The 22,049-nt window shown below is 24.9% G+C and overlaps 10 protein-coding genes across 10 annotated transcripts, besides 1 other annotated feature; 8 read left to right on the forward strand and 2 right to left on the reverse strand.

Annotated features, from left to right (window-relative positions):
* Window positions 1–81: 81 nt before the first annotated feature.
* On the forward strand, window positions 82–648 carry EHI_035060 (fumarate hydratase class I, anaerobic, putative; the record flags this gene model as incomplete). Its single annotated transcript, XM_001913798.1, has 1 exon — window positions 82–648. The coding sequence occupies one exon, from the start codon at window positions 82–84 to the stop codon at window positions 646–648; it is 567 nt and encodes a 188-aa protein (XP_001913833.1).
* A 5,033-nt stretch (window positions 649–5,681) lies between these two features.
* EHI_035070 (uncharacterized protein) lies at window positions 5,682–6,191 on the forward strand (the record flags this gene model as incomplete). Its single annotated transcript, XM_644032.1, has 1 exon — window positions 5,682–6,191. The coding sequence occupies one exon, from the start codon at window positions 5,682–5,684 to the stop codon at window positions 6,189–6,191; it is 510 nt and encodes a 169-aa protein (XP_649124.1).
* An 88-nt stretch (window positions 6,192–6,279) lies between these two features.
* Window positions 6,280–7,508, reverse strand: EHI_035080 (WD domain containing protein; the record flags this gene model as incomplete). The annotated part of the gene is made up of 1 exon (XM_644033.2): window positions 6,280–7,508. The coding sequence occupies one exon, from the start codon at window positions 7,506–7,508 to the stop codon at window positions 6,291–6,293; it is 1,218 nt and encodes a 405-aa protein (XP_649125.1). The 3' UTR covers window positions 6,280–6,290.
* A 176-nt stretch (window positions 7,509–7,684) lies between these two features.
* EHI_035090 (60S ribosomal protein L7a, putative) lies at window positions 7,685–8,545 on the reverse strand (the record flags this gene model as incomplete). Its single annotated transcript, XM_001913799.1, has 1 exon — window positions 7,685–8,545. The coding sequence occupies one exon, from the start codon at window positions 8,543–8,545 to the stop codon at window positions 7,685–7,687; it is 861 nt and encodes a 286-aa protein (XP_001913834.1).
* Window positions 8,546–9,877: 1,332 nt separating this feature from the next.
* Window positions 9,878–10,609, forward strand: EHI_035100 (uncharacterized protein; the record flags this gene model as incomplete). Its single annotated transcript, XM_644035.1, has 1 exon — window positions 9,878–10,609. One exon carries the CDS (start codon window positions 9,878–9,880, stop codon window positions 10,607–10,609), a length of 732 nt encoding a protein of 243 aa, XP_649127.1.
* Window positions 10,610–10,899: 290 nt separating this feature from the next.
* Window positions 10,900–11,415: a repeat region.
* Window positions 11,416–12,067: 652 nt separating this feature from the next.
* EHI_035110 (uncharacterized protein) lies at window positions 12,068–13,393 on the forward strand (the record flags this gene model as incomplete). The annotated part of the gene is made up of 1 exon (XM_644036.1): window positions 12,068–13,393. One exon carries the CDS (start codon window positions 12,068–12,070, stop codon window positions 13,391–13,393), a length of 1,326 nt encoding a protein of 441 aa, XP_649128.1.
* A 77-nt stretch (window positions 13,394–13,470) lies between these two features.
* On the forward strand, window positions 13,471–15,517 carry EHI_035120 (uncharacterized protein; the record flags this gene model as incomplete). Its single annotated transcript, XM_646090.2, has 2 exons — window positions 13,471–15,316; window positions 15,360–15,517. The coding sequence occupies 2 exons, from the start codon at window positions 13,471–13,473 to the stop codon at window positions 15,515–15,517; spliced, it is 2,004 nt and encodes a 667-aa protein (XP_651182.2).
* An 881-nt stretch (window positions 15,518–16,398) lies between these two features.
* EHI_035130 (uncharacterized protein) lies at window positions 16,399–17,799 on the forward strand (the record flags this gene model as incomplete). The annotated part of the gene is made up of 1 exon (XM_644037.1): window positions 16,399–17,799. One exon carries the CDS (start codon window positions 16,399–16,401, stop codon window positions 17,797–17,799), a length of 1,401 nt encoding a protein of 466 aa, XP_649129.1.
* A 445-nt stretch (window positions 17,800–18,244) lies between these two features.
* EHI_035140 (Rab GTPase activating protein, putative) lies at window positions 18,245–19,354 on the forward strand (the record flags this gene model as incomplete). The annotated part of the gene is made up of 1 exon (XM_644038.1): window positions 18,245–19,354. One exon carries the CDS (start codon window positions 18,245–18,247, stop codon window positions 19,352–19,354), a length of 1,110 nt encoding a protein of 369 aa, XP_649130.1.
* Window positions 19,355–20,120: 766 nt separating this feature from the next.
* EHI_035150 (TBC domain containing protein) lies at window positions 20,121–22,040 on the forward strand (the record flags this gene model as incomplete). Its single annotated transcript, XM_644039.1, has 1 exon — window positions 20,121–22,040. The coding sequence occupies one exon, from the start codon at window positions 20,121–20,123 to the stop codon at window positions 22,038–22,040; it is 1,920 nt and encodes a 639-aa protein (XP_649131.1).
* Between the last annotated feature and the right edge of the window lie 9 nt (window positions 22,041–22,049).

Below are 22,049 nucleotides of genomic sequence, written 5' to 3' on the forward strand. Positions count from 1 at the left end.
AAACATAATCCAGAACAATACTTATGTGGACTTGCTCATGGTGTTGCTAAAGAACCTACAAGAATCAATTTGGATGTTCCTATGCCAGAAATATTGAAACAACTAACTGTTCTTCCAGTAGAATCACCTGTATTATTAAGTGGTACTATTATTGTTGCAAGAGACATTGCTCATGCTAGAATTAACGACATTTTAAAAGAAACAGGGGATGTTCCACAATATATTAAAGATCATCCAATCTATTATGCAGGACCTGCTAAACAACCAAAAGGTTATCCAAGTGGATCATTTGGTCCTACTACTTCTGCTCGTATGGATCCTTATGTTGATGATTTCCAAGCTCATGGAGGAAGTCTTGTAATGATAGCTAAAGGTAATAGAAGTGAAATGTTAACTAATGCCTGCAAGAAACATGGTGGATTTTACCTTGGAGCAATTGGAGGTGCTGCTGCTTTATTAGCTGAAAAGAACATTAAGAGCATTGAGTGCATTGCTTTTGAAGACCTTGGAATGGAGGCTGTATGGAAAATTAAAGTCGAAGATTTATTGGCTTTTGTTTTAGTTGATGATAAAGGTAATGACTTCTTCAAACAAATTAAGCCATTCTGTTCCTCTTGTTCTAAGAAATGTTGTTGTGAGACAAAATAATAGAGTCTAACATGAATGAAGTCTTAATTCATTTCTTTCATTTCTTATTTTTTAGTTATTCAAAAAATCATTTGCTTTGTTGTTTAAGGTTTTTTGTTTGAAAAGAAAAACAATATTCATTTTATTAATTTCTTTAATTTTTTATCTGTTGGAGGTTCTTTATAAAAGAAATGAGAAGACAGTTGTGATAGATATTTATATGGTTGAGTGATTGAAAGGAGTTTTTACAGTTTGTAAATCAAAATAAAATTGTGAGCTAGAAATAAATGAAATAGAATGTTTATCTCATGCTGTTTAAATTAACTTATTACCATATTTAATAGGACTAATAAAACAATGAGTTTATGTTGTGAATATTACTAAGAGCCTAAAGTGTAATGAGATTAAAGAAGAAATGAAAAATAGAAAAAAGGATAAGAATTAGAAATATTAACCATAGCAAGTAATGACATTAGAAAAGATCAGACAACCACAAATCATTCAATTTTCATAACTATGTGAGAAAGGTATTTATAAATAAATATGCATGTATTAAAATTTTTAGTAAATATAAAGAATGATAATGAAGAAGTGGAACAAATGTATTAAAGAATTATAAATGAGAGAGAAAATAAAAGAAAGGATAATAAACCGATAATGTTGTACACTTATTAATTATGAAATACTGTACTATGATAGAGGGATTAATTAATGTGATATTGAATAAAAAATAATCTAAACTGAAAGAATGTCAAGAGAAAGAATGAAATGTAATAAATAAGAAAGAAAATAGAGAAATATTCAATTATTTAAAAAGCATCTATCTATTAATAATAATGAAACATAAATAATCCGAAATAAATGAATAACTCAAAACATAGAATAAAAAGAAACAAAAATAATAAATAAACAAGTAAATAAAAGAACAAAAGAATAATAATAAAGAAAAACAATAACAATAATATCAAAAAACATAGTAAATAAATATATTAATGTTAAGAATCTGTGTTTATTAACAAATAGTTTTCTTATAACTAAGAATTTGAAAAGTTCTTTTTAACTAACTTGTTTTAACCATCAAATAAACCATATTGAATTTTTTAAATTAAATTATTATAATTCTTTTTGATGTGAAACATTCTTGATGTTGTTTTCCACAAAGTGCATTTTCAATTCATTTATATTCAAATGAACATTGATCATAATATGAATATGTTTTATTATTTTCTTTATAAACAACAATATCTCAATATCCATTTCCAAATGAAAATAAATATTCATGTGGTTTGTTATATAATTTAAATGGATATTTTTGTTGTTTAATATCAAATTTCATCATTCTTTTCATTCTTCATTTTGACTCTAGTGAAAATAAAAATGGTTTTGAATCATTTATCCATTTATAAACTTTATCAATTTTAGAATTAACATATCCTCCAAATTTATTTCCTTTTGAGTCTTCAATAATAATTATTATATGTTCTTTATTCTTTATTATTTCTCAAAATATTGATGTATCAATATTCCAATCATCACAGATTGAATCAAATATTATATCTCATACTTTTCTATTTGTCTATTATTCTTTTTTATTTCATTATTTAGATGAGCTTTCTTTTCATATCCTCTTTTTCATGTTTAATGTCTAATTCATTTTCATATTCACTTACTTTTTCTGGTATTGTATTTATTAACTCTTTGTTTTTTTTTTCTTCTTATTCTAATACCATTGAAATAATATGGTAAACATGTTATGAGAATAGTCATTAGTTTTCATAAAAACGGATACGAAAATTAGCAAAGAAAAAATGCATCTAAATAATTTACAAAAAAGAAAAAAGATGCAAAAAAATTTGCATCCATAGAATTTTCCACTTTATTATATTTTGCTCCTAAAAAAAATAAAAAAATAAAAAGTATGATAAATACAGAATATATAAATATTTATGTATATATTTTATTATCAATTGTATTCATTTTGTATGAAATATTAATGAAATAGATTATTTGATGAATCATATTTAATTATTTTTATTCTTTTTATTCTTTTATTTATATGTTATTTATCTATCGTATTTTTATATTTATTTCTCTGTTTATATTATTTATATCATTGTATTCTTCTTATTATCTCTATATTATTATATTCTTCTTATTTTATGTTTTTTATGTTTATATTATTTAGATTTTCTTATTGTTATTCTTTTATATTTAGATGTATTTGTTTATTCATCTTATCATTTTTATATTATTATCATTTATATCTATTTTCATTTTATATTTATTCTGTTTTGTTTTATATTAATATTGATTTTATCTTTTATACTTTGATTTTATTATTATATCATTGATTATCATTTCTCCTTTTATTTATCATTTATTCTTATTATTCTTTTGTTTTTTATATTCTATATCATATATTCATATCATTTTCATTTATATTTTATCACTTATTATATGTTATAATAATAACATAGCACATATGATTGATTATATAATAAACATCATGTTTAAATTATACATATAAATAATAAACATAAAAAAGAGTAAAATATTTTTCATCAATAAAATATTGTTAATCATTTTACATCATTAAATTAGACACTTTTATTTCATATTTCTAATTTTTACATTAAAAATACACTTTTTATTTCTTCTTTTCTTCTTTTATTACATCTTTATGTTTTATTATTTTTATATTCTTCTTCTACTTTCTTTTTATTCTTTTATATATTTATATTCTTTTTATATTATTTGTTTTCGTTGTTTTTCTATTTCTTTCTTCTATTATTTATCAATTTTATTTTCATTCTTTCTTTTTATTTCTTTTTTATTAATTCTTGAGTATTGTATATTTCTTTATTATTTCATTTGTGTATTATCTAAATATATGTTTTATTGATTTTATGTTGATCAAAATATTGAATATAATCAATATTTTCATTCTTAATTATTTATTATTTATTCTGAAATGTTGTGTATATTTATTATATTAAATGAATATGATGAATGAATATCAATATTATTGTTTATTTGATTTTAAAAAATAATAAATGAATATGAAATAATGAAATAAAATAATGAAGACAATGAAATGATAATGAAATAGAATAATCTAATATTGAACAAATCAAATAAAGAATATATTGAATATATCATTATTGTTACATTATTATTTATTATTTCAATTATTAAATATTAATAAATTATTATTCATGAATATTTAATTGATATTTTACAATTTCATTTTCATTTTATTTAATAAATGAAATATAAATAATAAATGAATGAATAATAATTTAATATATGAAATAATAAAAAGAAAAGAAAGATAAATAATAAATAAATATGATGTATTTAATATATAATATAAATTATTATCAAATATAATAATAATATCAAATGATGAATTATTTTTATTTCAAAATATTTTGCATCAATAAAATATGTTGCTAAATATTTTGCATCATTAATTTTTGCATCATTAAATTTTGCACTTTTTTTATTTGTTTCAATAAAATTTACATCCTTTATTTTTTCATTCTTTTCTTCTTTTATCATCTCTTTTGTTTTATTACACTTTATCTTCTTTCTTTTTATATTCTCTCCTTTCTACTTTTATTCTTTCTTCATCTTCATCTACTCTTTACTTTCTTTTTATTCTTTTATATCATTCATTCTCTTCTTTTTCAATTATTCGCTTTTTTTCGTTGCCCATAAAAACATAGTAAATACTTTTATAAGTATTAATTATTTTTCTAGCACTAACACATTTTGATTTACTTTTTTATATAATAACAATTTTTCGGCTATATAATTAACCCCTTCTATCTTGTAACTTTTTAAAACATTGATTCATTTGGTATGTCTTTTGTTTCTTCTTCTTTTAAAATAATATCATATACGTTTCGTTAAACTTCTGTACCTTGATAGTATTATGAAGTTATTTAAGTACAAAAACATTCTTTTTAACTCTTCAGATAGAGAATTAACTTTTAAACTTGTTTATAATCATTCTTCTTTTATTTTTATTTTGAGACTATAGGTTCTAAATTATTTTATCTTTTTCCCCCATTTAATCTTCTTCTTTTTTTAAAAAGTCTTTCTTTATCCTCACTTAACTTTTGTTTTTATATCAAAATGTTTATAAACCTCTTATTTCTTTATGTTTTATTCATTAATACATTAAAAGAAATTTTAATAGACATACATGCTTAAGTAATATACTCTAAAATACTCAAACAATAAAAATACTACTATCTATATCAAGTATATTCTCTGTTTTATTAATTTCAGTTATAAAATGTTAAATTTGATTCTACACTACTCTAGTTTATTATTACTGATATACCAAAGCATTTAAATTCTAATGTCTATAGTATAACTATAATATATCTGTTATGTTTTTAGAATATCTTATTAATATATATAACAATTCTTATTGAAGAATGAAAATATTATTCTTCTTAATCACATAACTAAGTATATTTCTTTTTTTAAAGTACAATCCTTACAAAGAACAAATAATAAAATAATTATATGTTAATAAATGTTTATGGAGTTAATACAAAACCCAACATAGTCAATTATGTTTTAGACTTTATTAACATTTTTGAATGAAGATATAATAATTTAAAAATTATTCATTTTCTTCTAATTTTATTTATGAATTAAGGATGTTTCTATTAATCCAATTTAATTCAAGTATCAGTTTATACAAAAATGTATCGAACAAAACTTATATGAAATAATTGAACACCCACTTTTTACTATACAATATATCACTTTCCTAATTATTTAAATGAATCAGTTAATAATATAAGGTAAAAAGAGTTAGACTCTACCTTTATAAAATCAATACCATAAAATGTCTTTAGAAATTGTTTTACATTTTTAATATTTTTAAAAATACGAATAAACAAGACATAAACTCATTTAATTCCTTCAAAAAACAAAAGAATTTTTCTTTTAGGAAAGGAAAAAATTCCTTTAAAGTTAAGAAGAAAAAGAAACATTTTTGACCAAAAAAAGAACAAACTAAAAAAGAATAAATTATGAACAGTACTTCCAATGAAAACACGTTTAAAATTCTTGCTCAAGGAAATGATTATCTTTCTATTGAAGCAACGGTGTCTGCAATTAATAATGTAATTTATTCTGCGTCTCATCCAGAAGAAACTCATGGACCATCAAGAAAAGAACTTTTATCATCATTTTTTAATTCAGCAATAACAACTCTATACACACCATTAATGGCAGTTGCAACAGACATAAATGGAAATGGAAAAATTTCAAAAGAAGAGTTTAAGAGAACATTAGACATTATTCAACAATATGGACTTAATAAAAATTCTGAACTTAATCTTGCCAATGCAGTACTTTTTTGTATTCTTGATTTAAACAATGATGGTAAAATACCAACTGATGACATGATATGTTTTATTGTTAAAATGTCACAACAACAACCATCAGAAGAATCAAAAGAAGAAGTCAGATCTATTATCGATCCATCACATAAAGGGTATGTTGAATTAAAAGACTTTATTAAAGCAATGAATATGTAATTGAAAACATTCTATTTCTAAATATATTATAGAAAGACTCTTTTTTCTTTTGTAATTTTTTAAGTAAAAAAACATTAAATTTAACTAATAACGAACCAATCATCTTAATGCAGAGAAGAATTTTAGTCCAAATTCTCCTCCTACAGCTAACATTCCATGAATATCTGGACACCAAGAACATGCCAGCACATCCCCTTTACAATCTATTTGTTTCAATACATAAGGTTTACCACCTTTAGCATCCCATATTTTAACATATTTATCTTCACCTCCAGTTGCAAAAATACCATTATTGTAAATAGAAGCACATGTACAAACTTTCTCATGAGCAGCAAGTTCCCAGACAGGATTATTAAGATTTCTCATGTCTCTTAATTCTACCCTACCATCTTCAAAAGTTATCATAAAAAGTCTTCCATCATTGTTCCAAACAAAGTCATTCATGTCACATTGACAGAACCAATTTCCTAATGTTTTTTGTTGTCGGGCATCAAGAAGATACATTGCTGCCTGAGACCCATTTTCTCCAAATGAACCAGTAGCTAAGATAGACCCATCTACAGGATTCCAACTACAAACTTGAACTTTCCCTTGATGATGATTTAATTGATGTGCAACTTTCATTGAAGCTAAATCCCAAAATCTAATAATATGATCAGCTGACCCTGTGGCTAATATATTTTTTTGTAATGAATTCCACCCAACAGATAATACAGTTGCATTATCATCGAATTTATCATTAATTTCTCTTGCTTGATTTATTATAGCACCATTTGTTGGGTCTAACACAACTAATGGTGTTGTATCTTCTAAAGAGTCAACGTTCCATAACTCTAATGGCTTACCTAAACATGAAACAGCCACAATATTTTTTATTCCATTAATTGGACATGACCCCATATCAAGATAAGATGTTGTTAATGGAATATTTGGCATAAGAATATCATGGTGAATATACTTATTATCAGCACTTTGTTCCATAACGATAAACTCTAACCTATAATCAACTTCTACATTATCAAACATACCAGCTATTAACACTGAGTCTGTATCAGCAATTAAGTTCTCTTCAACTTCAGAATCATCTTCTTCCATATCAGGATCAAACCCATCTCCTTGTTTAGTTAGTGCATATTTAGCATAGTCATCTTCGTCATCATCATAATTACTTAATCCATATTTTTTAACAATTTCATCTTCTTCCATTGCTTGGTTTTCATCTTTTTGAACTTCTTCGTTATACAACTGTTCAAAATTAGGAATAATTGGATAATTACTTAAATGTGCTTTAGGAATCCAGCACGTAGTACTATACATATTTTATCCTTCTGTACTTCTTTTATTTTACTTTAAGGGTTTGTTAGGGTTCCTCTTAATTTCATTTTTTAATATTACTTTTGATAAATAACAATTAATTATCTTTTTATTAATTTTTCTCTATAAAAATTTTGTTTTACATAGAAACAACTTAAAGATAAAACAACCCATTGAATTTAAGCAGTCTTGTCAGCTTTCTTTTCTTCAGCAACTGGAGCAGCTTTTTCTTCTACAGCAGTGGTAACAGTTAAAGCAGCTTGTTGTTTAGCTTTATCAGCAAGATCTTTATTAAGTTTACTTTGAATCTTCTTTTGTTTTTCATTGTGTTTAAATCCATTAATTCTACCACCGAATTCTCTGTACATATGAGCATTCTCGAAGTAGATAGATTTGACATTTTGAACAAGTGATTCAAATGCTGCTTTATCTTCTTTCTTAATTTCAGTAACAGCAACAACTGCAGCGGTTGATCTGTGAATTAATTGTCCAAGTCTAGCCTTTCCTTTAACAATGCAGTATGGAACTTGTAATTTCTTGCAAAGGTATGGAAGATAAACAACCATTTCTAATGGTTCAACATCATGAGCAATAACAACTAATTTAGCTTGTTTTCTTTCGATTAATCTAACAACATTATTAATACCATAACTAAGAGTAGCTGGTTTTTCAGTTTTCTTTGAAGCAGTAGCCTTTTCTCCTTTTTGTGTTTTTTCAGCTAATTCTTTAGCAGCAGCTCTAATTCTTTGTAATTTAGCAGCCCTTTCTTCTGGTTTAATATGATCAAGAATCTTGAATAATTGAGTAGCATTAGTTTTGTCAAGAGTATGATTGGCAAAGATATTGACTGCTGGTGGGGTCTTTAATCTTTTCATTAATAATCTCTTTTCCTTTTGAATTCTGACATATAATGGATATTTAACATATCTAGTCAAATCACGTGGATGAGCTACATTACCTTTTCCAAATACCTTTTTGTTGGCAACGATAAGTGGGTTGGTTTGTTTTGCTTGCTTTTGCTTATTAGCCTTTCCAGACATCAACCTGCAATTTGACAAAACCCTTTCAAGTTCTACTGTGCTTTGGGGTTTAGTTTTTTTCTAATTCTTAAATTATTCTTTTTAGTTATTTTTATCTCTTTATGAATTTGTTTTGTATCATATTTTAATTATTTTTTTATTATTTTTTAATAACACAATTTTACTTATCAATGAATTAAAAATATGTTTCATTTTTAAAGAATTAATATCTTCTTCATTTATTTACTTCAGACATTGTAATTTGGAGGTTTTATTGATAATAATTTCTTTTGTTTTATCTTTTTTTTCTGAGAACTTTCTTTATATGATGTAATTATTATTTTTTTTATGTAATTGTTAGTACTTTAAGACTCATTCTTTTTAAGTATACTGCTTCTTTTTGGAAGTTATGAATTATTTCTTTCTATTTTTAAAGCATTAGTGGATAGTATTATTAATGAATTGTAATGCTATCAAAAAGAATATAAGTACAAGAAAATTTTGTTAAAAAGTTTGGCATAAAAAGAAGTATTGTTTTAAAATTAGAGTTAAAGTTGGAATTAAATTCTAGACATTCTTTATCTATAGAAAATATAATTGATTTTGTTAGTATCTAGTAAAAACTGTATTATAACACTAGAGAGTAATTGGATTACTATATTTGTAATTAACTATTGATTACTTATTAAATAAATTTGAATTAGCAATTTCAAATATTCAATAATCTACACCTTATTTTAGTTGTTTGTTTTGTCTTTTTAGTGTGTTATTCTAAAATAATATTATCATTTTATTTATACTTAAAAAATACAGCCAACTTGTTAAAATTAGTATTAAACAAATGAAATAATAAATGAGAATGTATAATATCATAGTACCAATAAATTCTTATTAATTAATACGAAGATTATAAACAATAAAATTACAAATAAAATAAATAAATTCTAAAGAATATAATTGACTATTATCATCTATTTAATATTTTACATAACACAATATTATACTAATTTAAATTAAAAATGAATCTTTATAAATGAATTAAATTGCATTATATAAATTTATCATAGTTATTAATAGCAATTAATTATTTTAATTTCTTATTAGTTTTTGTTTTATTTATATGTTATATATAGCAGTTATTAATTATAAAAACTTCATAACTTTTTATGAAAAATATTGACACAAAAATAATATGGAACTGTATAATTTAATTTAAAGATTATATTAAATGATTGGTTGTATTTTTCCAGTTCTTTTAAAATTATTGGTTATTTTTTAAACCTAGAACTGAGAACTTGAAAATATGGCTATTTAAAGGAAATAGTGACGGAAAGAAATCAAGTAATATTTCAAATGACTATGAATTGTCCTGAACCATCACTTTCTCGTGACCGTAAGAGAGTTTCTAGAAGTAGTGAAGCTTGTATAACCAATGCTATAGTTTATGTATTTATTTCACAAATGAATGGTAGTGCTACCTTTAGAAAGACTAAAAGATCCAAGCAAACAGTAAAGATGTATTTACCTGAAACTATTAATTTAAATGGTACATTGTATGACCAAAATACACTTGCTTCTATGAGTGATTCTTTGATTAAGGAAATAGTTGGAGAAGAGCCAATGGATATTAAATCAATGAATGATAAGCAATATAACAGAAGTAAAGAAGCACAAATTAATAATGGATTATTATATCTTCTAAAAACACTTGGATATTCTTTTGGTATTAAACAAACTAAAAGAACTAAATGCACTGAGCGTTTAGTTAAAATTAATTCATTAACTACACCTTTTGGTGATATTATTGGAAGCGAATTACTTGAATCTGTTGGTACTGCATTTAGTAAACAAATTGAAGAAATGTTTGGCAGAGAAATGACTATTACAGTTACTAACGAATTATTACAAGCTAGTCAAGCTTCTATCCCTACTTTACCATTTAGTTTCTATAAAACTGAAATGTATCAACAAAGTGTTGCACAAAGTATTCCAATTGAAGGATCTATTGTAGGTTCATATATTTCTGATGGTAATGAAATTTATTTCATTCCAAATGAACAAATGCCATTTAGTTTTACTATGTAATTTTATTTATTTTATAACAATATTTTATTCTCTTATTTTAGTGGTTTTTCTTTCTATACTTTATTTATTTTATCTTCTATTTCTGTATTTTCTTCTTGTAGCTTTTCTTTATTCATTTCATTACCAGTAGATTGTTTCTTTTCATTTGTACTTTCATTCTCGTTTTCTTTTCTAAATTATATTTTGCTTTTTTCATCATTTTATTTGAGACGATTTGTTCCTCTTCCATCTTCTTCTTTTAATATCTTCTTCTATTTTCTTTATTTGTTATTTATTCTTGAGATCTGGATTCGAAGATGGCACGTCTGAAGTAACACCTCACAAACTTTAATATAATTCAAACTTCGACTCTCCCAGTTATTATCTGGTTATGACGGTGTATTTGAATTAGAAATGTATTAGGGAATGCTGCAAAGGGTGGAGCAAGAGAATATAGTAGAATATTACATGGTTGTAATATAAGCACATACTGAAGTGTGGGTATGACTAAAAGAAAATTAGTCAAAGTAATATAGTAGTAATAAAATGATTCCTTCTTCCATTCATAAAATAAGAAAAATGAAAGTCCTGAAAATTAAGGCAGAAAATAAACAAAGGATAAAAAGAAGAAATTAGCAGAAGAAGGATGAGAAGACATTAATAAGAAGAAATAAAACAAAGAAATGCTTTCCTCATTTTCCAAGACAAACCTAAATGAAAGGTTAAACAAAGAGATTACTCTTTTTAATAAGTGAAGTGATGGGATTAGTCTCCCCTGAGCTAGGAAGAATAGATGAAAATTCTATTAATACTTAATTAATTACTTTCATTATTTTAAAATATTTTTATAACAAAATTTTTATGAAAAGTGTTATTAATAAGCGGTTTAAGAATAAGTTATGATATAGAAATGAAATAAACAAAAAAAACGATGAAAATGTGTGGTTTTGTAGTAAATTTAATCTCATGAATATCAAATCTCTAAAATAGCTACCTCACAATAACTCGGAGTGATAAAAATAAACTCATCTATTTCTCAAATATTACCTCCTCGATCTATACAACCAAATCAACCAACCTTAAAACCATATATTATAACATGTGATAACAAATATTAATAATTAAGATGATATCTAAAAAGGTAATATTTATCAATCACGGAATTTATTATTATTTTTATTCATCTTTATCCTTTCTTTTTCTATTTTGAATTTTAATGAAAAGGCAATTTCTTCTTTTATTTATAGAGTAACTAAAAACTATTTTCCACGTCAACTTGCAAAATAGAAATTTTGTGTTTTTTTCAACAAAATTCTAAAAATAGTATTTCAAATGAGATATAAGTTTATCATATAAAAAAATTAACTAAAAAAAATATACTTAGTCTCATCATAAGGAAAAATACCAAAACTAAATTTAGATGGACTATTTGATTTGACAAAGAAAGGATCTTAATTTGAAGGAATTATTTCAGCTTAGATGGAACAACAAACACAAGTCTCTTTAAAGAAAGGCGCAAAGCACTGGAAAAAAAGAAAATCTAGTCATTGTGAATCATTTCCGCATTATCTTGAAATTAATGGAAGTATTCCATCTGTTATTATTTCTCCATCAGACCAACAACCAAAATGTACAATTCTTTATAGTCATCATTCAACAGAGAGATTAGAAACAATTTATGAATGGCTAAGAAAAATGTCATTATTACTTCATTCTGTTGTTGTTGGTTATGAATATCCAGGATATATGAATGGGACAACCGAATTCTCTGAAGACTCATTGGCTAAGGTTATTGTTCAAGTCTTTGATTATGTTGTTAATACAATGAATGTAGATTCAAGTAAAATTATTCTATTTGGTAAAGGGGCTGGTGCAGCATCAACTTTATTCCAAGCATATAAATGTAGAAAAGAACATATGGTTGGAGGAGTTATTCTTGTTAATCCGCTAGTTAATATGTCTCTAGTTACTTTATCTAAATTCCAGAAAGTTAGTCATATAAAAGCAGTAACTGCACCTGTTGCTGTTATTTTTGGTCAGTTGATTAGTGAAAAAAAATATATCAGAAAACTTTATTCATTACTTCAAAATAAAAAAGGAATTGCTATGGTAGATAATGGAAGCTATGACTTGGAAACACATTTTTGTGATGAGTTAACAGATGAAATTATCAAGTTTCTTGTAGGATTTATTCCAGATTTGGCAGGTTATTTTAATGGAGATGAAATAGAAAAAGAGAGACCAAAAGAATATCAGTTTAATTCTTTTGATGAAATAAGTGCATTCCTCAGTCAAAGAAACCTCCAACATCTAACAGACTTATTGATTTCCTTTGGGTATTGTACAGTAGATAATTTTATGACAATGTTTCCTGATGAATATGACTTTCTCGGATTAGAACCAAATGACTTAGTTGCTTTTAAACAACTAGTAGAAGATGCAAAGAAAGATCCTTCTTTATTACATCCAAAAACAAAAAGAAAATCATACAGTGTAATGATTCCCAATGCTAAAGAAATGTTTAGTGATGAAGCATTGAAAGATTTGAATGTATTTGAGAAGAGAGGTAGTGTTAAAGACATTTTATTCCAAAGAAAAGTAAAAAGAACATCAGTCCCTTATTTACTCACAACGTCTACAAAAACCAATCAGGATGAATCGCATGAACCAACCCATGAACAGGTTATTAATGTAACTAATCATAAGAAAAGTCATAGTAAAGGTGATGCTATTTGTTATAAGAAACATACAAATGAAAAGGAAACAAAAGCAGTTGCTGAATCTGATGAAAAAACGAATGAATAAGTAGAAATAATAAATTTAATATTTGTTTTTTAATTTAATTTTTCATTTAAAATAAAACTTTGAAAAAAAAATTATACATGGATAAAATTGAAGATGAATTTATGAAATTTAAGAATAACAACAACAGTTGTTTCATGAACTACAAGAATGAAGAAATAGAACTTTGGATAAATTCGTGGATTAATAAAAAAGAAAAATTTCAAGAATATATACAATTTATTGATGCATTGTTTCACACTATAAATAATTATAAACAAGTTAATCAATTGCTTCAAAAGTTTCTTCATAATAAGTCATTAAGTTCAATTCGTTGTTTACATTTTTTGATGCAAACCAATTATGTTTATGAACATTTTGATGTTGTGTCTCTTCTTAGTCAAATATTTTCATTAACTATTAGTCTAAAAGAAGATATAAAGCAGCAGACATTCATTAATTTTGAACATTTCAAAGAGTCAATGCTCGAAAATATCTCAAATATTAATAAAGAAACAATCTCGATATTTGAAGAATTAAGTAAGTTATGTTTTGATATTCATCAGAAAGGTGGATTAATTATCTTTTTGAGAACACTCATTAACCATAAGCAAAACGCTATCATTTTTCCAATTGAATTACCACTGACACCAATTACTATTTCAATTATCTTCCATTCTTTAATTAGTGGAATAAAGTATTTTGAACAAACTCCAACATCAATTCAGTTCAACTCTTTTCCATTAAAAAGCTTATTAGAAATACCTCCAAAACCAATCAATTCTTGTATTTTACCTTGTAACTCTTCAAAAATACAAAAAGAACCAAATGAAGAGGAATTTGATTTTCAATCATATTTGAAAGACATTTCATTTGAAGATCATTCATTTCAAACTTATTTGGTTCATCTTTATTACTTCTTTCATTATTGTTATTTGTCTGAACTACAATTTTTTCATTCTCGTTCATTGTCATTATTTTCTAAATCATCAATGAAGTTATCTTCACAGATTGTCTCAATGTTCTTGTGTGACTTATCAAATCATATTTTACCATGTTATTTTTCTAATCTTCAAGACTTCCTCTTTTATTTAATTTCTCTACCTTTAGATTCAAAGTTTTTCACTGTCTTTGAGGAACTTATTCATTTTTCATCAATTTTATTGTATCACTCAGTAATTATGCCAAAGTCAATTCTTTCAAGATTCAACAATCACTTACAAACATTAGTTACATCCTTACTTAGTCATTTTGAGATATTACCATTATCATTAAAAGGTTTTACTTTAAAATTTTTGGTTCAATGTCTACCACATTTTATAAAAGTTACTTCATCACAAGTGATTGACACTTCTTCATTTTTTCCAGTGTCATTACAAATGTATCTTTTACAACTCAATAAGTCTTGTTATTCTTCTTCATTTTATATCCTTCGATTCATAGCTCCAATGCCTTTTTATCTAGTGACTGGTTCATCACTTCAACTTGCAATTTTTCAGTCTGTTGGATCTCTTCTTTCAACGTTACTTCTTCCTTTTAAATCAAATTTGTTGTTATCACTAATCACAACCTCTCAAGAATATCTTTCAGCATGTTTGTCAGGAACTAACCTCTCACGATGTTTTATTGATAATATTACAAGAATGGTAGAAGCTATTGACTTTGTGTTTTGGTTAATGGATAAGCAAGACTTGACAGATGATAATCTTTTGTCTTTACATCTTCTTGTTGATTCATTGATAATGTTATTACAAAGAATTATTACTCTCAGAGAAATCAGAGAGCCATTTAAACACAAATTTGTTCGTAGTCTTATTTTAACAATAGTTGAATTAGAAACATTAATACAATTGGTTGTTGATGATGTAGTACTTGAAGATAGTCAATGCACAATTGTTAATGCTTCACTTCATTATATTAATTGGACACATCTCTCTACAGAAAAATGTTTGTTTCTTTCGTTTTATTCTTAATTAGTTTAATCAATTAGTTTTTGTTTGTTCTGTTGATCTAAACGAACCTCAGTGGTTAAATTGGAAATCTAGTAAAGAAGTCTTTGACACAACTCCAGCATTACCACAAATAAATAGTCTTTGTCTTACTGTTTCTAGAATTGCTTCATTAATTCAACCTCAATTCCATAAATAAAGAAGAATAAACAAATCTTTATCTCTAAATACACTTAAGAACCGTTCAATAAATAGTTACAAAAGAGCGTTATTAATTTATTCTTCAAAACATTGTAACTTCTATTATCATTTCCTTCAATAGATTATTGAAAAAATACCAAAACTATAATGCGACTCTTCTAGGTTTAATCCATCTCATTCAATTTAAATTTCTTTTATTGTGAATAGATTAAGTAATGAGTTAGAGTTTATGTATATTCTTAAAATGATTGTGTTTCTATTATAGAAATGAAGAATGTTTACTATGAAGTATAAAAGTCTCTTTTATTGGAAAGAGCAAGAATTAGAAAATTGATAGTTTGTATCAGTCTAATTGAATTACTGTTTAGATGTACTACACTTTTATTAATACATAGCTCAAAACAATTTCAAAATTCATTTGAAAATGATGAAAATGCAAAATCTTTGAATGAAGACGTTGTTTCAATGACATAATTTCTATGGAACATTTCTGAGAGAGATTTATTATTTAAAAGAAAAACAGACAAATAATAACAACAAGAAAGATTTTCATTATAAAATAGAATATATGATATATTACATAAAAAAAGATACATCAAAGTCATTCCTCAAAGTAGAATGTAAAAATAAAACCCTCTTTTGAAATAATGACAAGAATCAAAGAATAAGTAATAAGTAATATATTAGAAATATATATTTTATAAAGAATGAAATCACCATTTAATTTGTATTCAGAAGATATTGTTTAATTAGAATAATAATGTAGAGGAACAGTGGATATAAAAGAAAGAATAAATAAAAGAAATAATAAGGGTTAGAAATATAAAAATACAATTAAAAGAAGTAAAAATTAAGAAAACTTAAAAAGTCAATAGATATATGACTAGCATTGAGTGTTCAAAACAATTAGAAAGTACTGTTAAATTTGTTCAAGAAGCAATAAATCGATTTGCTCTTCATGACTCTCTTAAATATAATTTTTTAGTCCAACAATTAAATAACCCTTTTAATGATAAAATAATGACTTGGATTCAATCATTAACTCAATGCACTACATTAATTCAACCATCTCATACTGAATTAGTAAATGCATTATACTCAATTAAACTTCCTCCAAGTCAACCTATTTATGAAGTTTATGGAACACTTCTTCTTCATTTAGTTACAGCAAATACAGCACATGTTCAAGGAGCTCTTAATTCTTTATTTCTTAGAATTATTCCAGATAATGAAGCAATTTTTCCTGTATTAGTTACTCTCTTTCAAAAATTCATTGGACTTGTTCCTCTTTCTTCTAGGATCTTTCCACAAATTTTTACTAAATGTATTCCAACACGTTGGAGACCAATTAATGAATTTTGTACATATATTTTATTCTTTTTAAAAGCTGTTCGTTTAGTACCAGAAGTTGCAGGATTAGCAGTTTTAGCGAGTATTGATCGAGCAGTTTTATATGACTCAGAGTTACAAAAGTCTACGGAATTATTTGCTATGGAAGAAAATGATACAGCAAGTTCATTAGATAGTATTATTTCTTTCTTGCTTGGATGGATAAAAGATATTCCATTAGAATTAGAACAAAGTTTATTTATTGCTTTTGATGCATATGTTGCAAGAGCAAATTATTTAACACATGTACCAATTGCTTATTTAACATATTGTTATACTGAAGAAAGATGTTGTAAATTTGTTAGGTTTTTAATAGAAAATGTACAAAATCATAATATTAATGATAGTTATCGTGCATTGTATATTTGTCATCTTGGAGGATTTGTTGCAGATTCAACATTATTACCTGCTGCTATAACATTAGATGTAATTAATCAAATTGGAGAAATATTTAAAATAGAAAATAATGTTGTTATTAAATTATTATTATGTCAACAAGTCTTTCGTATTATTAATAATAAAATTATTGAATTACAAACAAGAACAGATATTAGTGGATTATTTGGACAACAATCTATATTAGTTCATATGATAATTGATCAATGTAATCCTCTTGGTAATTGTAGTCAAAAAACTGTTAGAGAATTTGTTAATATTTGTAAGGAAAAACAATTAATAGATCCACAACAAGTGTTAGCCCAACATGCTCTGTTAAGTGAACCTCAATTTATTAGCTGTCCATTATGTTCATATGACCCTTATGATGTCCCAAGTACTTTTAGAGAAAGTGTAAAGAATTTAATTGTAGAACGTCATATTGATGAAGTTCAACCAACTACATCTAAAGAAGAATCATCATGGCAACAAAATTCTTGGGACTTTTCTTTATAATTCCATTTTTCAATTGATTGATTTTGAATGAAAAATTGATTTTTGTGTTTCTCTTTATTGAGTTTCTATTACGTTTATTTTAAGCATTTGATGACTATCTTTTTTTGTCTTATTTAATTCATTCGTCTTATATTTAAATTAAGACAATGAACTATAAAGAAATTATCACAAAAATAAATGTCTCTCTTTCTTAATGTATTGTATTAACAATATAAAATAGAAAACTACTTCTACTCCTTCATTAACAATATTTCTTCTGTTTTAATTTAATCTTTCATTTTGAAGTTGAATTGACTTTTAAAATTCTAAAAATAACTTAAACAAAAAAGAATAAAAAAGAAGTAAAAATAAATCAAGAATCACACAAATCAAGAAAGAAGAAAAAAATTATGTTATTGAGAAAAAGAACGAAAAATTGAAGAAGAACTGTCATTGTTTCTATCTTATGGAACAGAAGCAAGAAAAGAAAGGGATATTTGATTTTATCAGTGGGACAAATGTATCAAATGTAATTAGCTCATTATTTAAAGGAACAACAACAGCTGTTAGTAATCTATTAATAGATAAAGTGGATTTTGAAGGGGATTATTCTATGTGTGGAGAAATTTGTCAGTATTTAAACAAACGAGATTACCTTAAAGTAAGACAAGTATGTTGTTTTGGAATCCCAAGAAAAGTTCGTGGATTTGTTTGGTATGCATTGCTTCTCCGTCCTAAAACAACACAAGAAATTAGAGATTTAAGTAATAATGAAAATCATCTTTTATATTGGAATAATGTTAATGAATTTCATATAGACTCAGATGAGTTTTTATATTCTGAAGATGCTGAAGTCATTGATTGGGATGTAACTAGAACATATCCTATTGGATATGACTCTTTGTTTCAATCAGACCGTTTACGTAATGTTCTAAGAAGAGTATTAAGAATGTTTTTATACATACATCCAAAAGGATATTTTCAAGGATTAAATGACATTGTTTCTATCATTATTATTGTACTTGTGGATATGTTTACTAAACAAAAGTTAAAAGTTGAAGATATAATACAACTTTCTTTGGAAGATCTTAAACGCATAGAGTCAACAACATATTCATTTCTTGAAGCATTATCTAGTTTACTTGCAGTTAATATTTATGGAATAGAAAAAGATATTCATGCAATAGGATTAATGAATGACTTTCTTAATTTACTCAAAGTAATGAATTCAAAAGCATTGCAAATGGATGAACAAATGTTAAAACAACAAACATGGAGATGGTTTGTATGTCTTTTCTCAAGAGAATTTCCTGTAGAAAAAGTTATTGTTATTTGGGATCGTTTTGTTTCTGACCCACGAGGAAAAGGATTTAGAAATGGCATTGTTTGTTTTGCTGCTGCATTGATTGAAGATATTGTTAGTCATGTTGTTGATATTAGAAATATTGAAGAAGTTAATAAACTTAATCGGACGTATTGCAAGGAGATGGATGATATGACTTTTTCTCGTATATTGAATAGATCTATTGACATTAGGGTGGATTATTTCCAAAAGATTCTTTATCATTCGTATTGAATTGTAATTTTTTTTTCTTCTATATTTTTAAGTGTTATTTTATTTTAATTAATATTAACCAACACCCAATATTACTTGCAAATTTAATGATATAAGTTATTTCTTTAAAACTTCTTTAAAACCTTTGTAATAAATAGGAAGTACCTGAACAATAGATTTTATGTGTAATGAAACTATGAATATGAGAGATAATTCCTTGTTAATTCAATAAAATACATTCAATTGGTTTTGAGGTAATATTTTTTATTGAAACATAACAAGATTAAGTCATGTAATAAATAAAGTTTTGTGTAAATAGAAGTATCTAATTTGTCTAATATGATTCTTGTTGACATTCATTTATGTTATTAATTATTTCTTCTATTTTGTTTGTTACTTAATTATCTTGTTTTCATAAGAAAATACATTGTTTTTTTATGTGTTTTACACTAAGACAAAATTCTACATATTCATTCTATTGAATTGAATATAATGTATTTTATGAAAGAGTCAATTAGTTTTAAAAACACTATGAAGAAGTTGTTTTGGAAACATTAGTTGTAATCGGGAATAGAACAATATCAATATAACTGACAAAACGTTTTTTTATGTTTGAGGTTGATGAAAAAAAAAACTATTTGGCTGTAAAATTAAGATGATTTTTTTCTTTAAGATAACAAAAGGAATATATGTTGAGGGTGAGCTTTCAATCTATCTGTTCAAATAATTCAATAAAATTTGAAAAAAAGAACTTAATAAAAATAAAATCAAAACAATTTCAGTAGAAATGAAAACGTTATCAAACAGTTACAAAGGAGAATCGAAATTAAGTAAATATGTTTCAGTATCTAAAAGTTCATATTCTACAACAACAACACCTCCATTAGAAGAAACGTTATTTATGTTTTCAAATATTTGTATTATGAATAATGACTATTTAATTGAAGGGAAGTTAGAACTATGTTCAATTGATGGGATTGTTACATTGAAATACATACCAACATTAAATCTACAAACAAATTCAACAATGAATTTAGGAGAATTTGAATATATTTTAAAAGTAGAACATATTGAATCAATTGAAGTTTTAAATACTAAAATAATTAATTCTACCACAAATAAACGATTCTACCAAATTCATTTTAAAACACAAACACATGTATTTCTTATTTATCCAAATTTCTTATTTCCAACAACTGCAACAATAGATATTCTTATTGAACAAATTAATATGAATGGATTTAAATGTATTTTAAGTCATCCTATAAAGAAAGATGTATTTCCAATAACTTATCAAGTTAAAAAACAAATATTTGATAGTGAACATTCTCAAGTTCATACACCAGTTCCAATTTATCCAAAACATAAAGAAAATGAACCAATATTGACAAATGATATTGATAAAGTATATAAACCATTATCTCTTCCATTGGCAATACGTCATAGATCAAAAAGTGTCTCTTTAAATGTTAATTCAAAAGTAAATTTACAAAAACGTTTTGAAGAAAATCCTAAAAGAAAATCATTAAAATTAACAAAAGAAGAAATTGTTAATGAAGAAATAAATGGGTTTTCTTTTGAATGGAATACATTAGCTGTTGGAGAAGAAATAATTAATCCATTTACTAATGATGAAATCATTAGATCAAATACATTTTATTCTGGATTAAAAGAAAATGTAAGAGGATTTGGTTGGAAGAAATGTCTTGGAGGGTCATATGAAGAACTTTATTTTCCATCATTAATTATTGTTGATTATCTTAATGTAATTAATTTAGAATGGTGGAAACGAGTAAAAGATAATATTTTAAAGGATATTCCAAGAACAGAAATTGATGGGATTTATTTTAAACGTGAAAGTCAAGAATTTTATAAAGTAAAAAGAATTTTAGAAGCATATTGTGGAAGTCATAGTAATATTGGATTTAAACAAGGAATGACAGATATTTTAGCAGTTATTTTAAAAGTAGTTGATGATGAAAAACAACAATATTCATTATTTTGTAATATTATGGAATTTATATCTCCATTTTGTGATAATAATATGGAAAGTATTTTAACTGGATTTGGATATATCATTCAAACATTAGACAATGAATTATATAATGTAATAATGAATAAATGTAATGGATTTGTTTTTGTTTATCAATGGCTAATTCTATTATTTAAAAGAGAATTTAGTTTAACAAATATCTTTAGAATATGGGATTCTATATTTGCATATCCTTCAAGAAAGTTTCATTTATTTATTGGTGCATCTATATTATTAGATCATTCTCAAAAAATAAAATCAAGTGAATTTAGATTTGATGAATTATTAATATATCTTCAAAGTCTTCAAGGACTTTTAAAAACAGATATCATTTATAAAGCAGATTGTAATTATAAAACTTTCATGGAAATAGCTTCTATTTCTGTTAAAAGAATTGTTTTTGGAAGTGATACTCTTCTTTTAAAAAATACTAAAAAAGGATTATCTCCTACAATATCTCAACCTGCTTCTCCTAAACTCTATCATGTGGATAACGTCAATTCAATTGTTTTAAACCAAATTAAAAATAAAATTGGAACTGAACCTTTCATTCATCCTTTACCTCAAAATCCTACACAATCCCAATTACAACTTCATTTAATAGAAATTTGTGATCATGATAATTGGTGTAGAAAATTAAATTATGAATTAAATATGTCTCATCTTAATAAATAATTTTTTGTA

This window comes from Entamoeba histolytica, genomic scaffold, assembly GCF_000208925.1.
Source record: "Entamoeba histolytica HM-1:IMSS scf_1104750516809 genomic scaffold, whole genome shotgun sequence".
Taxonomy (NCBI): domain Eukaryota; phylum Evosea; order Mastigamoebida; family Endamoebidae; genus Entamoeba; species Entamoeba histolytica.